A 17,231-nucleotide genomic window follows, 5' to 3' on the forward strand; every position below is an offset into this window, starting at 1 on the left:
CAAATATCTTCCTGATTCCATGAAATGCAAGAACAAGAGGTGGACTGGAGAATAGAAAGACCAACAGCCAGCATCGGAGAATACTGCTATATGAGGAAGACAGGACAATTAAGTAATTAAGAGGAATAATGATGATCACCACTTAGAAAGAGATCTGCCAAAACTTGAAATAAACAGGCCTCGCTCACTGCTAGCACAAAACAATGGTTTGTCTGTTTCATGCTTTGCTCAAAGCTGAATTTTAATTAAATATTAATTTTGCCTAAAGCAGACCACCTTCCTTTCCATAGTAACTTTGATGATAACCTAGGGCTGTTGGTTTATCCTGGAAGCACTCATTTGTGTGATGAAAGATCTGGAAGGTCCACCCGCTTTGAAAATAACCTTGTAAATCAGGGGTCTCAAACTCAACTCAGCATGTGGGCCGCAGAGCAAGATCACAGCCATTTGGCAGGCCGCACTAGGTCTACAAAAGGCAACTGTTACGCAACACTTTTCAGTGTCACAAAACAACCAGAAACTGTAGTTCGCATCACAACTGCTGTTAACTAAGCTAATATCTAGCTAGGATGCTAGAGAAATGAAAAATACAAGTAGGCCCCTAGGCTTACTTAATTTTATCCAAAATATTTTGAACTTCATGGATTAGTCTGCGGGCCGCACAAAATTGTTCGGCAGGCCGCGAGTTTGAGACCCCTGTTGTAAATGATGTCCGTCCTTGCATTGACTAGTCGCTTCAACCAACTCTCAGAGGCCACTTAGTGGACATTGGACAAGTAGGAGTACTATATTATTCATATGTATATTTATATGTATTGACCTTCTCTTCCCCAGGAGTCTGACCTCACCTTCCGACTGGCCAGCGGGCTTGTTATTTGGCAGCCTATGTGGGAGCACAGGCAGCCCGAAGTCTCTGGCTTCACAGCACTGGTGAAGCCCCTCAGAAACATCATCACAGGTTTGTGACTCGGACACCCAGTGGATGGTCTTAGCAGACTCCTTCAAATGCAGAAATGAGGGTGATGGGAGAATTTACTTTTAAAAAAGGCCAAGAGGAAGAAAATTTCCCCAGGGAGTCATCGAGGTGTCCCCAGTACAGGAATCATCACATGAGGAGAAACTCCAAATCAAGGGCATATGCTGTCAGGTTGTGTGACTTTGAGTAAGTCATTTAACCTTCCTGTGTAACTTCACACCTTGCAAGGTACATGATAAATTAAGGGATTTTGTCAAGTAGGAGTACTATATTATTCATATGTATTATTCATATATTGGTAGTGACCTGTCATGCTTACTATAATCGTTCGAAAGGAAGATTAAATTTTCCATGTAGTAAAAGTAGACAAAACCACAACTTACGTGTATGCAATACATTAACTATTGAAATAAACTCTAAAACCAAGAGTAACAGTCTATCACACGGTTTAAATATCAATGAACTAAATAAGTAAAAATGTCATAGCCAGAAGTGATCTACTTCGGATTTCATGGATGGAGTGATGTTAATTTCATTGGATTAAAACAATTATCTGTGAGTAAAGACAGATGTCTCTGGTTAAAAAAACTGAAAACAGTGTGAATAAGACATAGAAAAATAAAATATGCTACAGTAAAGCAACACTATTACTAAAAAAGCCATATCTTTATGTTTATTAAAAAAAACATTTTTAAAGTTTATTTTAAGACCTCTTACTTTCCTGTATGAATATAGAGGTTACTTCAAATTTCGATTCTCTCTGTCTTTCTCTCTCCTCATACCCAGACTGTCACTTAACACGTACAAAGACTGGTGAGAATCCATGTCCAGATGAACAGTCCCTGGGCTATGCCTTTCACCCTCCCTCTGCTTCTGGGTGATATCCACAGAGGGTTCCATTTCCCTCTGCCTGGCCCTGTGGACTCGAAATAGTGTCCCACATCGGAGGGGGAATTGAACTCAGCTTACAAGACAAGTCCAGCAGAAAAAGCAATGGCATATGTTTAACCCTCTTCACAGTCTCTTATTTTTTTTGTTTGTTTGTTTTGGGTTTTTTATTAATTTATTGGTCTTTGTGAGGTTGGTAAATAAGTTTTCTCTCAGACCAGGAATCCTCACATTCAAATGCAGCATTGCCATCTTACATCCCATCGTTCTCGATCTTTAGGTAAAGATGGGTCTGATTTGAATCTTACTTCAGGGGCAGCTTATTGTGGTCATTAAATCACAGACCCTGGAGCCAGATAACCTGGGCTGAAACCTTTATACAAGTGTCAAATGACCATGGGCAAGTTAAACTTTCTGTGCCTTATCTTTTCATCTGAAAAATAGGTCTGATAATGTACCATACGTTATTATACGATTAATTAAAGGGTTAAATAAGTTAACATATGACATAATAGGACTTGACAGATATTAAGTACTATGTAGATGTTAAGTATTATTGTTTTTAGTATTGCCAATCTTTTAGCACCTTAACCTATTGAATCAGAGTAAATAGATGAAGAGATCTATCAATATATTGACAACCTAGAAATGCTAAGATTTTTGAAATGGTTATTTGATTTCTCTTACAACGTGTTATTAAATGTCTTCTTTTCAAGGTGATAGTGAACTGTTAAAATCTATTTTTTTATTTGAATATAAAGTGAACTTAGGAAATAAAATGAACTTAAAATTGGTGATAGAATTTCTTCTTTTCAGCTAAGAGAAGCTCTCCTATTAACAATCAGAGTCAGACCTGTGAATCACCAAATCAGGACACAAGACAAGGAGAGGTGAGTTTGTTTTAATCATGAGAAGAAAGGGGTCAGTCATTCCTTAGAGGTAGTGTGGAATGAAGGGTAAGACGTGAGTTCTAGAATGATTCAACTTGGCTTCAGTGCTGGCTCCTCCTCTCTGAATGTGAAACTTTAAACAGCCTCAGGTTTTCTATCTATCACTGTGGAAAATAATTTTATGCACTTCCCAGAAATGTGGAAGGGGATGCTGAAACAAGTCAGTTAAACTATTGGTTTAATTCAATGGTTAGTGTGTGGTAAGTAGTGCTTTATCTCAATGGCTAGTGTGTTACATTAAATGTTAATTATCACTATTCATCCTACATTAACCAAAGTATCATCTTGTTCTCAGTCATTTATTGAATCCCCTAATGTTTGTTAGGCAGTCCTAATAGAGGTACAATACTACTGTAGCAGATGGGGAGGAGGGATTAGAAAAGTCATAAGATACAGTCCTACCCTTAAGGATTCTAAAAATTAATGAAGAACCAAGAATAATACACATAAAATAGAAGATGCATAATAAAGTAGAATATAATTCAATGCAAATTTGGCATGCACTATTTGGTTTGGAAAAGAAGAAAATTAAGGCAAGAGTAGTTCAAAGCTACTGCCACTAATGTAGCATGCGTTTGGATGACCTGCTTTCAATTTCAATCTGCATTCATAAAAATAAAACTTGCTGGCTTCCATCAAAATTGGATTCTTGTAATGTCAGTGGCTGAGGCCAGGCAGGTCCACATTGGATTCGGGCAGATGGTAGAGGAACTGCGGAACCAGAAAGCATTGGGCCACTCCTATTTAATAGATTCTCACAATGGCAGATAAGCAAACAGTCAGGGGACAACCTCTTCTCAGGCAGCAAGCAAATGAACAGCAAAATGATCCCTCACAGTGGTGGGCAGGCAATCCACAATCTACCATCCACCGTTCGCCACCCGCCATTTGCTCTGAGCGCAAAAAACCGTAACTTTACATAGACTATCCACACATGCTGCAGCCACGTGCTCAAATACTAATTAAACAAAGTGCTTGCAGCTGGTAAACCAGCGAGCAAGCCTAACACAGCTGTTTTCCTGACAATACTCTTTTCAAATGATGGAGTATTACTGCTAGAAGTATCATTATCCTTTGTACCCTTCAAACTGGAAATGTTGAAGTCCTATTATATCTACTATTTGCTAATTAAATGCTAAGTACAGACACTGTGATTTATATGCTACATTTAAATATATTTAAAATGTATTTTTTTCACTTTTAACATTTTTGAAATTGAGTTTATTTGATGATTATTGGCTTCTTACAATCTCCTTGCCTGGTAGCAGTCTTGATATAGTTGCCATTGTTGCACAGCATGAATTTGGTCATTTCTAGCATCTGAATTTGCAGAATCAGGATCTATGGCTTTAGAAGAATATGTCAGAGGAACAGTGGGGCACTCTTTTACAAAATAACACTCTTGACTTAGAGAAAGTTATCCTGTGGAAAAACATAACAACTCTGAGTTGAAATTTCTAAATGTAAAAAAATGTTAGGAATACCTACACCAATTGATGTCCCTTATATTTTCCTTTTTACATATACACAGCACGGATATATAATCAAAAGCTATTCCTATATAAGTCTGAGATAGCCCCTTTTATAAGTATGAAATAAAAAATCTTCACTGATATGAAGTATCTAGTTTTTTCTTAATCAAACATAAAATAATGGTGTATCTTATAACTGATGACATCTTATATACAATGAGACACATAAGTATCATATTTCATTCTTCTTAATCCTCTCTATTTGATTCTTTTTTTTCCCTGAGAAATCATTATTTGGCCTGACCTGTGGTGGCACAGTGGATAGAGTATTGACCTGGAACACTGAGGTTGCCAGTTTGACACCTGGGCTTGCCTGGTCAAGGCACATATGGGAGTTGATGCTTCCTGCTCCTTCCCCCTTCTCTCTCTCTCTTTTTCTCTCCCTCTCTCTCTCTCCTCACTAAAAAGTAATAAATAAAATTTTTAAAAAAAAATAAACCATATTTTGTTTTCTTTTTGTTATGTAGCTTAGATGTGCTCTTTATTCTTTATGCTTCATGCTACCCTCTACATCCAGGTCCTTGTGATGAGATTGTAGCTTGAACCATCTAATTAAATTTTCTTCCTCTAGCTTCTCCTGCTTCATATAAATATCCATTAATGATGCCTGACTAATCTTCTTAATGCGGCATTTATTAACTCACCATTTCACAGAGGCTTATAATATGCAAGATGTCATCCTTTCATCACATCCCTTCTTTCTTAAGACCCTATAGTGGATCCATCACAAGACCACACTCCTCTTCCCAGTTCCCTGTGCCTTCTACCACCTGCCTTTTCTCTTCTTCAGGGACCTGGATTATCCTTCTCATTAATTAAAACACTGAGTCGAATACACAGAGCATGCAGTCTTAGCCTCTGAATCTTTGCTTAGAATAAAGTCATCCTATCTAATTGAAAAAAAAAAAAAAAAGATTGCTTCCGTATTCTGATGAGTAATCGAAAAACCTGAACCTTGCACTTCCATTTTCATATCTGGCTTCAATTTGATTAGCTCATCTTAACCTATTGCTTGGTTTTAGCCTCATGACTCTATTTGACCCACCTCATTATTGGCATATCTTTGATGAATTGTTGGATTATAACTCTTCTCCTATGGATACCAGATATGGAGATGGAAAGGAAATGAGTCAAGGGAGAAATTAAATAAAGTATAGGAAAGTACTTAGCCTAATGCTTAGAATGACACCAGTGCTCTCTCAAAGTCTCTTTCCCCTCGGTTAGATGAAGGCAATATTCCTTGGTCTGTGACATTATAATTAGCTATGCTACAACTTTTTAATTGCAAAAACAATGCATGAATGTCACCCCAATAAATCCAATTAAAACAAAATAAATAAATATATAGGTGTCAGAAAACTTTTTAATAAAAAAACAAAAGCAATGTATGTAAAATGATAGCTGATTCTCAAAGGTATACCTGAGGAAAAATATTTTAATCTGTTTTCTCCATCTCCAAAAGGGACTCCAGGTGGTCTGTGAAACATTCCAACCCGATTCCATCTCACCCAAGGCCACCATTTCAGGCTGTCACCGAGGAAACTCCTTTGATGGAAGTCTGTCTTCCCAAACCTCCCAGGAAAGAGGTCCATCGCATTCCAGGTACATGATGTTAAGGACAAAAATGCATCCCTGGTCACCAAAATTAAGTATGCCTTTTTAGCTATTTGTATAGCCTCTGTTCCTTAAAATGTGTATGTGCATGATGTATGTATATTCTTGGTCAAGGTATAATTACATTACTAATTCCAGAAGTGTGCTATGAATGGCTCTCATTTAAACAAACTGAAGTGGAAGTGGGAAGACATGTCTGATTTAATGAGATGCCTGAATGAGATAATATTTTAAATATTTAAATACAAAAACTCAAATGATCCTGTTTATCAAAAGATTCTGTTGTGGGGATGTGAAAGGATCTGCTTTAATGCATGAGAACACTTTATAACAGGAACTTTTTGTATTAAAGTGTGTGCTTCTGCAGTACTCGCAGGGAACTGAAAAATCTCTTCTCTGTAAACATTCTAGTTCTGCCCCTGTTAGCTGTGTACGTGGTAAATTTGCTTACAAATGCCTTCTTTAGGGAAAAGCATTGGTCTCCTTCTTCCTACTCCCTGTTGAATGATAGAAGCCTGGATTCATGAGGTTTGCCTTTGGACCCAACTAGAGTAGAAGCTCCACCCACAGGGTGAAAGACCCTGAGACCATTTGTATATCCCTATTTGCAAATGACATTACTGCCTAGTGGATATTATTATAAAAGGAGGTATTTTTAAAAAAATACTTTCATTGAAATATAATTTTTAGGCCAGAAGATTCACCCATTTAAGAGTACAATTTAAACAAATATAAGCTTTTAGCAAACTTATAGAATTGTGCAACTTTCGCAGTGACCTGATCTTAGAACATTTCTACCACCCAAAAATATTTCAGTCACTCCCATTCCCACACCTTACTCTAGATAACTACTTAATGCACTTTCTGTCTCTCTAGTTGCAATCTGGACATTTCAAATAAGTGGAATCATATTGTATATGGCCTTTTGCATTTGGCTTCTTTCACTTAGCATATTTTGGAGGGTCATCCACATCATAGTATTTATAAGTAGTGTATTCCTTTTTATTGCTGAATAGTATCCTACAGTATAGATATATTGCATTTTATTTATGCATTCATCAGTTGATAGATATTGGGGTTGTGCTGAGTTTTTGCTTATTATGAATAATGATGTTATGAACATTCATATACAAGTTTTGGGGGGTTATATATTTTCACCACTGTTGGGTAGATCCTAGGAATTTCAGTTCTGCTGGGTTGTATGGTAAATTTATGTTTGATTTTTAGGGAAACTGCCAAACAATTTTCCAAAATGGCTGCCCCATTTTATGTTTCCATCAAAAATGAATGAGTTCATCTTTTCTGCTTATCCTTGGCAGCTACTTCATTAGGTTTGAAGTTGGAACTGATTGTAGTTTTAATTTATATTTCCCTAATGACTAATAATATAAGTAGATTTTTATGTTTCTTAGCAATTTGAATACTTCTTTAGTGAAATGTCTATTCAGATTTTTTTTGCCTAATTTTTTTATATTATCATTTTTAATTGAATTTATTGAGGTGAGGTGATATTGGTTAATAAAATTATACAGATTTCAAGTATACAATTCTACAATACATCATCTGTATATTGTGTTGTATGTTTATCACCCAAAGTCAGGTCTTCTTTACGTATGAACTGGGTTGTTCGACTTCTTATTGAATTGCAAGAGTTCTTATATTTTCTGGGTAAAAGCCCTTTATCAAAAAAACAAAACAAAACCAAAAGATGATTCACAAGTATTTTCACTCGGTGATCTTGTGACGGTCTACTTCCTTCTAGTACCAAACCGAGCTATATGGGTGCAGTGTTTTTTAAAGAGTTTTTTAGAAGTGTTGAAAGCATAGATCCATATGAAGATAAATGCTTTTAAACCAAAATAAAGTAAATAGTTGTTTATCTTTGTGTTTTCATTTTGAATTTCAAAAGCAAGTGAACCAGTGAAAGGATCTTTTGCTGACTGAGAATACAAATTGTTGGCAGCAACTTTAGTTATCTAAGCAGAGATAGTGTTTATTTAACATGATTTACTATACCAAGTCAATGGTGTTGATGAGTACTTAAAATCATTTTTAAGGTGGAACGAACCTGTGAAGATAACCAGTCCAATCTGATGCACTAAAAACATTTTAACCTCTTAAACACAGCAATGAAGAATTTGTTAACCTCAGATGAAGCTCATTTCATTTTTAGATAGTTGTATTTAGTGGAATTCCCTTCTTATATCTGATCAAATGTTGCTTTTCTGTAGTTTCTGTTTATTCTTATATTAGTTTTCTACTGCTGTTTAACAAATTAAACAACTTACTGGCTTAAAGCAACACAAACTTACTATTTCACAACTTCTGTATGCCAGAAATCTAGGTACAATGTAGCTGGGTTCTTGCTTCAGGTTCTTACCAGGCTGCAATCCCTGGTGTCAGGATAGCCTGCAGTCTCATCACAGGTTTGACTGGGGAAAGATCCACTTATAGGCCCCCTCTCATTATTGGCAGAATTCATCTCCTGGTTGCAGAACTGAGGTCCCTGTTTTATTGCTGGGTGTTGCCTGGGGGCTGCTCCAAGTTCCGAGAGGGCATGCATACTTCATTGATACAAAAAAAAAAAAAAAAAGAGTAAAAGATAAGTGAATAAAATGATTTCCAGGTTATTCTTAGATTATGAAGGCAAAAGCAAAACAACAGAATGAAAGGTGGGCTCTATTTCAGAGACATGAATGATAGGAAGGAGGCAGCCTCAGGAAGATCAGGGAAGAGCATTCTAGGCAGAGGGCACAGCAAGTCTAAAGGTTCCAAAGGGGTGATAACTCGGTGTGCTTTAGGAATAGCAAGAAGGCCACTGTGACCACACAGTGGTGAGCAAGGGGCTAAGTTTTAGGGAATCAGAGAGGCTGTGAAGGGCCAGATCAAGTAGGAGCTAAGAAGATACGGTAAAAAGTTTGGAGGTTGTTCAACATGTGAAGAAAGGCCATTGAGGCTGTCTGAGCAATGGAGTGCCTTTAACTGACTCACACTTTTTAAATACCACCCTAAATGGTTTATGAAAAATAGACTCAGGAAGCAAAAGTAGATTCAGAGACTAGTTAGGAGACTATTGCAATGGCCAGGTGAGAGGGGACATGACTTGATGAAAGTGGTAGTAATAGGGGCAGGAAGGCTGAGGTGAGGTTGGAACTGAGGTACACTGTGGGGTAGAGCTGACATGACTGAATGTGGAGAGCAAGAAAAAGAAAGGAATCAAGCATAGCTCAGGCTTTTGGCTTGAGCAACTGAGTGAATGGTGATTAAATTTATGACACAAGGAAGGCTGAGGAAAAGCATATATAAAAGTATTTTGATTTTGCCTTCTTCTATCTATCCCTAAGACCACCACCATCAAGCAAGCCTCTCATCACCTCCCGTCTAGCACACAGCAAGGGTCCACTTACGAGTCTCTTCTTATTCACTCGTGCCACCATCCAATAAGAGTGTAACATATCCGTGGAAATAATTAGTCATGCTACTTTGACCCTTTCACTCTATTTATGACTATTCATTGTTATCAAGATAAAATTCAAAATCCCTGATATGCTCTCTAGGTCCACATCATCTGGCCACTGTCTAATTCTCTATAATGTTGTGCCACTACCCACACCCCAAATATTAAAGTCCAGCCTTTTGTGAGGTCTTCATATGCACTAAACTTCTCCTTAGCTCTGAGATTTGGAGTATGCTAATCCATCTGCCTGGATTGTTCTTCCATTTACCTTCACTTAACCAACTCCTTATCCTTCAAGATTCAAGTTAAATATCATTTCCTTACTTCTTAGAGAAGCTTTGACAGGTCAACCATGTTAAACACGGTCACAGAACTCCCTGTTTGTTCTTATGGTACAAATGGAAATCATAATTTAGATGCCTATGTGATTATTTGTCAAACAGTTATCTTTTTCTCTAGACTGTAAAATCCTAAGCAGAGGGATCAATTCTTTTTTTACTCACTGTTCTACCTCTAGTGCCTGGCACATGGCCTTTCATCAGAAGGCACCTTTAACACTTCCTCTGAATATTTTCTTAGATCACCTACTTTGTTAAAAACATTTAACTTTTCACATCACAGCAGGCAGTTTCCTGCCACTACAAACAAGGATCCCCCTTCCTCTGGTTTCCAGCAACACACCTCTTGCTTTTCTTAAGCCTCATCAACAGCCCCCTCAATGTTCAAGACTTCTGTTAGCAATTTGTGCAAGGCAGTGTATGCTTTTATGTTTTAACACACTCTTCAAAGTCTTTACAGCCTCTGCCAATTGACTGATTCCAAAACCATTTCCAAAATTTAGGATTTTGTTAATACAGTTCCACAATCTGTGTTGGCTACCAATTGCTGTATGACAAATTACCCCCAATCTTGGCAGCTTAAAACAAATGAAATGTATTATTTTATACAGTTTCTGAGGATCGTAAACCCAGAAACAGCTTGTCTGAGTGGTTGTAACCCAGGGTCTTTCAAGATGTTGTCCCTGGCTGCAGTCATCTTAAAGGCTTGACTGGGCCTTAGGCTCTGCCTTCTAGCTCACTTCAATGGCTGTTAACCAGAAGGTTCAGTTCTTCACCATCTGGGTCTCTCCATAGGGCTGTTTAGGACACAGCTGGATTTCTTCAAAATACATTATCCCAGAAAGAGAAGGAGGAACAAAGATAAATGTTTTAGTGTCTTTCATAACTTAATATTCAAAGAGAAACGCCATTACTTCTGCTATATTCTATGGATCACACCAACCAACCCTGGGAAAGAATGTGTGGGGACTACATGAAGGTGTGAACACCAAGAGGGCAGGGGTCATTGCGGCCTATTTTGGAGGCTGGCTACAACCAGCGGTAATGATAACATTACCATCATTTTATATATGATAACTATTATGACTATATCTGTACATTTATTTTCACATCAATTATTAAGTATCTTCATATTCCTTCTTTACTAATTTTGTTCTGCACAAATTCCAGGAAGGGTTTTTGGGGTTTTTTTAATTTTTTTTTTTTGTATTTTTCTGAAGTTGGAAAAGGGGAAGCAGTCAGACAGACTCCCGCATGCGCCCCACTGGGATCCACCCGGCATGCCCACCAGGGGGCGATGCTCTGCCCATCTGGGGCGTTGCTCTGTTGCAACCAGAGCCATTCTAGCACCTGAGGCAGAGGCCATGGAGCCATCCTCAGCGCCTGGGCCAACTTTGCTCCAGTGGAGCCTTGGCTGTGGGAGGGGAAGAGAAAGACAGAGAGGAAGGAGAGGGGGAGGGGTAGAGAAGCAGATAGGCACTTCTCCTGTGTGCCCTGGCCGGGAATCGAACCCAGGACTCCTGCACGCCAGGCCGACGCTCTACCACTGAGCCAACCGGCCAGGATTTTGTACTTTTCTTAAGTGAGAAGCAGGTAGACAGAGAGATAGACTCCTGCATGTGTCTGACCAGGATCCACCCAGCAAGCCCACTAGGGGGCAATGCTCTGCTCATTGTGAGCCTTGCTCAGTTGCAACCTGAGCCTTTCTAGTGCCTGAGGTGGAGGACATGGAGCCGTCCTCAGTGCCAGGGCCAACTTACTCCAGTGGAGCCCTGGCTGTGGGAGGGGAAGAGAGAGCTAGAAAGAAGGCAGAAGGGGAGGGGTAGAGAAGCAGGTGGTCGCTTCTCCTGTGTGCTCTGACCGGGCTATAAAAAGTTTTATTTAAGTGTAAGGAATTTCTTACCTCAAATATTATGTTTCTTTGTGACTTTTAAAATTTATTAAAAACAATGTCAGGATGAAATCTTAAGGTTACATAATAGGCAGTAGCTTATATTTCTTAGATTATTTTTCTCAACAATAATAAGCATTGGAAATTTGCAAATATAAATAGCAAGTAATATTTCTTTTCTTTGATAAATTTAAGTGTTAATGTTTCCAGTCTGATTGCCTGAAAGTCATAGTCAACTATAATTTCCCAGGTTTTCTTTTTGTGGAAGGACATTGTTTTTCCCATCTTTGATATTGTCACACTTAAATATCTACATATATATGCATTCTCTGACACATATATGCACATAGTCGCTCACAGCACGTTTGTGTGGATTCTTTGTAAATTGGTGACACTTTAGGAGAATGAATTAGGGACTGACCGGGCAGTGGCACAGTGGATAGAGCATCAGACTGGGACACAGAAGACCCAGGTTCAAGCCCTGAGGTTGCCAGCTTGAGCATGGGCTCACCTGGTTTGTGTATGGGGTCACTGGCTTGAGCATGGAATCATAGACCTGACCCCATGGTCACTGGCTTGAACCCAAAAGTAGCTGGCTTGAACCCAAGGTTGCTGGCTTGAGCAAAGGGTCACTTGCTTTGCTGTAGCTCCCCAGTCAAGGTACAAATGAGAAAGCAATCATTGAACAACTGAGGAGCCACAATGAAGAATTGATGCTTCTCATTTCTCTCCCTTCCTGCCTGTCTGTCTCCATCTGTTTCTCCCTCTGTCTCTCTCTATCTCAATCTCTCTGGCTAAAAAAAAAAAAAGAAAAAAAAAGAATTAGGTCTGTTCCCTTCTTAGCTGCAGTGGATGGTTGCCATGGAAATGATGCACAAGGCAGACCTTATAGATAATGCTAATGTTAATTTATCTTTATTGGAGGAGTTCATGTATTAATCAGAAATGAAAACTTAAATAACAAAGCAATGCAAATATTCTCGGAATAAAAGCTGTTTGCTCACATGAAACAAATCCAATTTCTCATCTCTTTTGCCCTGACCTTGACTGAACTGAACACGTTCTTCCCCGAACTCTGCAATCAGTGACCAGGTAGCCAGTTTGTTAAAATTAATGTGAGATTTCATCTTTAATTACCATCTACACAGACTTAATTTCTGCTTTGTTAAATGCTGCATAGGGTCAAGACTGATTTCCACAGTTCTCTGCTTCAGTAGATTATTTCCTGAGTTCTTTTCTTCCTTGGATGCCCTCTAAAAGCTTCTCCAACCCTAATTCATAATAACCTGGCTTTCTGCAGCCATAGTTACTTGGAAAATAGACTGAAGCAATTCTGACCTTTTTCAACAGTATTTTGAAGTTTCTTGTTTTTTTGGTTTTGGTCACAATATGTTATTTGTTCTAGGCATATAAAAATATATGCTAATTATAACATATAAAAATTTAAAAGGTATAAAATATTTAAAAAATTATCCATGAGGTCATCAGGTAGATAAAAGCAGCATTAATTTATATCATTTAGAATAAAATTTTTAGTTTTCATTTTTTATATCAAAGGACTTACAAAATTATAGTATATTAGAGTAGGAAAGGACACTTATATCATATAATACAATAAACTTTCCTCATACCATCTTTATCCAGTTTTTAAAATTTTTGTCTCACATGTTAATTAGTTGGTTAACATGAACAAAAATAACTTTTATTGATTGCTTAGTGAAATGTTGACTACATTTGATAATGCTGTCCTAAATGAAATAAATATATATATTGATCATTTTAGTTTTTTATTGACTATACAGCCCAGTAGAGCTTACATTTTAGGTCAAATGAACTAGTGTTTGAATAACACTTAAAATGAAGGTTATAAATATTTGCTACAAAATGCCCTTTAACTTCATTATTGTTTCAAATGGAGTCTCTTTAAATATTAAGCAATTGAAATGTAAATTTGCTTACAAATTTTGATTATTGAAGTTACAGACAGGGTTTTAGTGTCTGATCGCAGCCTTATATTGGTGGAGTCTTGCTACTGTGCTGTCCGTCATCACTGAACTGATATGAACAGTTAGGAAGTGGTTACTGACTACGGAACTCAACTGGACAGTTAGTAATTACTTACATGTAAATAAATAAATTTGTGTGCTGAGAAAGACATAAATACAGTCATCTGGCACTCTCACGGACAGAAATGTCAACATATCTATCATTCCAGTTAGTGTTTCCACATGAGAATTGTTTTGGACGTTGGCTTAAAAGTACAAAGTCATGCATTACATGTCTCTCTAGGTCATTTGTGCTCTAATGTTACTAGGAGTATGTATTTTAATTTTCATTACCTAGAGGTATTGTTTAAAATAAAGATTTTTGGCCTGACCTGTGGTGGCGCAATGAATAAAGTATCAACCTGGAATGCTGAGGTTGCTGGTTTGAAACCCTGGGCTTGTCTGGCCAAGGCACATAGGAGTTGATGCTTCCTGCTCCTCTCCCCCCTTCTCTCTTTCTCTTTTTCTTTTTTTTTCTTTTTTTTTTTTTTTTGTATTTTTCCAAAGCTGGAAATGGGGAAGCAGTCAGACAGACTCCCGCATGCGCCCGACCGGGATCCACCTGGCATGCCCACTAGGGGGCGATGCTCTGCCCATCTTGGAGCATCGCTCTGCCGCAATCAGAGCCATTCTAGCACCTGAGGCAGAGGCCACAGAGCCATCCTCAGCACCCAGGCAAACTTTGCTCCAGTGGAGCCTTGGCTGCGGGAGGGGAAGAGAGAGACAGAGAGGAAGGAGAGGGGGAGGGGTGGAGAAGCAGATGGGTGCCTCTCCTGTGTGCCCTGGCTGGGAATCGAACCTGGGACTCCTGCATGCCAGGCTGACACTCTACCACTGAGCCAACCAGCCAGGGCCCCTTCTCTCTCTCTCTTTATCACTCTCTCTTCTTTCCAAAATAAATAAAGTCTTAAAAAGTAAAAATAAAAATAAATGAAATAAAGATTTCTGGGTTCTATTCCCCACAAGTCTGTTTAATAAATCCAGAGTCTTCATTTTAAACAATCTTGTCCTCCTTGTCCCCCTTGGGGTTCTCATGGAAGTAATCCATTGGCATCTCATTACATGGAACACTACTCTAGGGATTTGATATAGTTTATGGAACTCCTCAGTCTAAATTACTAGCCAGAACTATTTGGGGGCACTGAGGTGCAGGGCAGAAAGTAAAGGGTAAAGACAGCTAGGACAATGGGGGATAAATAATTCTGTTGAATTACTAATATCTGCCTGAATCACAGCAGCTTATTTATTCAAGAAAACAAAGTGTTCACAGGCTCTCATAATAAGTCAGGTGATTGTCACAAATACTGGAGGAACCTAAAATTACCCAGCAGGTAGCCAGCCAGCCTCAGACTTTGTCTTTTCTTTCTAAATCCAAGAGTATATTTTTATTATTTTTTTAAATCCTGTTTTCCAGATATAAAACACGGGCTGAAAGGAGTCAGTTCATCCATTTTTTTTTTATTTATTCATTTTTTTTTTAGAGAGGAGAGTGAGACAGAGAGATAGAGAGAGAGGAGAGAGAGACAGAGAGAGAGAGAGAAGGGGGGAGGAGCAGGAAGCATCAACTCCCATATGTGCCTTGACCAGGCAAGCCCAGGGTTTCGAACCGGCAACCTCAGCATTTCCAGGTTGACGCTTTATCCATTGCACCACCACAGGTCAGGCCAGTTCATCCATTTTTAAAAGTGGGGTGGGCGTGGGTAGGTGGCAGTGAGGAGTGGTAAAGGCCACTTACGGAATTGGTAGAAATGAGAATCAAGGTTATTTTCCTTCAAACTGGGATTCAGGATATAATCAGTCAGGAAACAAGTCACACTTGGGTAATTTGTGAAGAGATTAAAACGCATGAGCAAAGGAGCATCCCAAAAGGAGTCACTCACACGTCTTTGTGTCTTTCCACAAGGCCAGGTTTATTGGGGTAGACCTCTCCAATAAAGTAATAGAATTACCTGCGGATTACACACAGAGAAGGAGAGCTTACGCTGTAAGCAGAATGAGCCTCTGGCACCAAGTCTGGACACTAGCAGTGTTTATAAGTGGATCAGTAAGTGTCAGTCTCAAGCCAGGCAGCTATAGTGACAGCATACATGGGTGAAGTGGGAGTCCAGGTACTCTAAACATTACCTGTGGTACAGCCAAGCTCCAGCACTGGGTGGTCAGAACTCTGAGTTCTTACAGTCTACAAGGGATGGAGGTCCCAATTATATCAGTGTCCAGATGGAGTTTTTATCCAAGAGTCCAGACTTGTGGTTTGGGCGTTTTGGGCCTCTCATAGGGACATTCCCATTCCACCCCACTACATCAGTCTAACAGAGCACTTGACATAACTGTCATGGCTGACAGTGACCCATATTGGATTCTCAAAGGTGTTCAAAAAGTCCACTGTGCTTTGACTCTATACAGCTTGTTTACAAAGGTTTGGACAGAACTAGTACAATTTGCTAAGTATCAGGTATATAGGGCCTGAGGGAGGCGTACCAGCTTAAGGCCTGAAGGAGCAAAGGAAGGGAGCAGTTGTGGAGAACTCTATGAAGAGAGTGATTAGGAAGAGCTGTGACCATCCGTGGTCACAGTTCTTGTCAGCCCTAGATCACAGTGCCATCCCTGGAAAAATCTCTGGGAGGGTGGAGCCTTGTGAAAAAATTCCTGGTCCTTCTGCCTTTCACTCTCCTCTGGGAACCTCCTTTTGCCAGCTTCAACCAGCAGCCAGTCGCAGGGGACCCCAAGGGAGAGTCTGCAGGACAAATTTTCCAGGACAAGGAGGTGGAGAAGGGTAGAGAGTGAATGGAGTCAGGGAGCAGGGGTTGGAGGCAAATAAAAGATATCCTGCCCAGATGGGAAACTTGATTTTGAATCTAGCCCTTATGCTTCTTATGAAAACTCAACAATGCACAAAATTCTAAGACTCAGCTTTTTTATTAAAATGATTACATAATGAAAAGTTAGAGAATAAAATACTGTGAAAAAACAGGCATAACATCATCAGGAAATAATGAGACAGATTTGTATAAAAGTATATATATCTATATATAGTATATAAAAATAATTCAGTGTAATAATTTTTATCTTATTAGTGTATTTATTCACTATTTATTTATTTTTAAATTAAATTTAATGCAGTGACATTGATAAATCAAGGTATATATGTTGAGAGAAAACATCTCCAGATTATTTTGACATTTGATTTTGCTGTATACCCCTCCCCCAAAGTCAAATTCTCTTCTGTCACCTTCTATCTGGTTTTCTTTGTGCCCCTCCCCTCCCCCAACCCCTCTCTCCTTCCTTGCCCCATGCCCCCTCCCCCCTCCCCCCAAACCCCCGTTGCCATCACATTCTTGTTCATGTCTCTGAGTGTCATTTTTATGTCCCATCTATGTATGGATTCATATAGTTCTTAGTTTTTTTCTGATTTACTTATTTCACTCTGTATAACGTTATCAGGGTCCATCCATATTATTGTAAATGACCAAATTTCATCATTTCTTATGGCTGAGTAGTATTCCATAGTATGTATATACCAAAGCTTTTTAATCCACTCGT

At 38.8% G+C, this 17,231-nt stretch overlaps 2 protein-coding genes across 7 annotated transcripts in view; one reads left to right on the forward strand and one right to left on the reverse strand.

Annotated features, from left to right (window-relative positions):
- ACADL (acyl-CoA dehydrogenase long chain) overlaps window positions 1-17,231 on the reverse strand; it is a 711,748-nt gene that overhangs the window by 322,715 nt on the left and 371,802 nt on the right. The window lies entirely within an intron of this gene.
- Window positions 1-17,231, forward strand: part of UNC80 (unc-80 homolog, NALCN channel complex subunit) — a 200,524-nt gene that overhangs the window by 7,600 nt on the left and 175,693 nt on the right. For all 6 annotated transcript variants that reach the window (XM_066346738.1, XM_066346740.1, XM_066346741.1 and 3 more), the window contains exons 5-7: window positions 835-958; window positions 2,681-2,754; window positions 5,809-5,948. In XM_066346738.1, the coding sequence (XP_066202835.1) occupies window positions 835-958; window positions 2,681-2,754; window positions 5,809-5,948 (338 nt within the window). The remainder of the gene's footprint in view (window positions 1-834; window positions 959-2,680; window positions 2,755-5,808; window positions 5,949-17,231) is intronic.

The sequence above is a fragment of the Saccopteryx leptura genome, chromosome 7 (assembly GCF_036850995.1).
Source record: "Saccopteryx leptura isolate mSacLep1 chromosome 7, mSacLep1_pri_phased_curated, whole genome shotgun sequence".
Taxonomy (NCBI): Eukaryota; Metazoa; Chordata; class Mammalia; order Chiroptera; family Emballonuridae; genus Saccopteryx; species Saccopteryx leptura.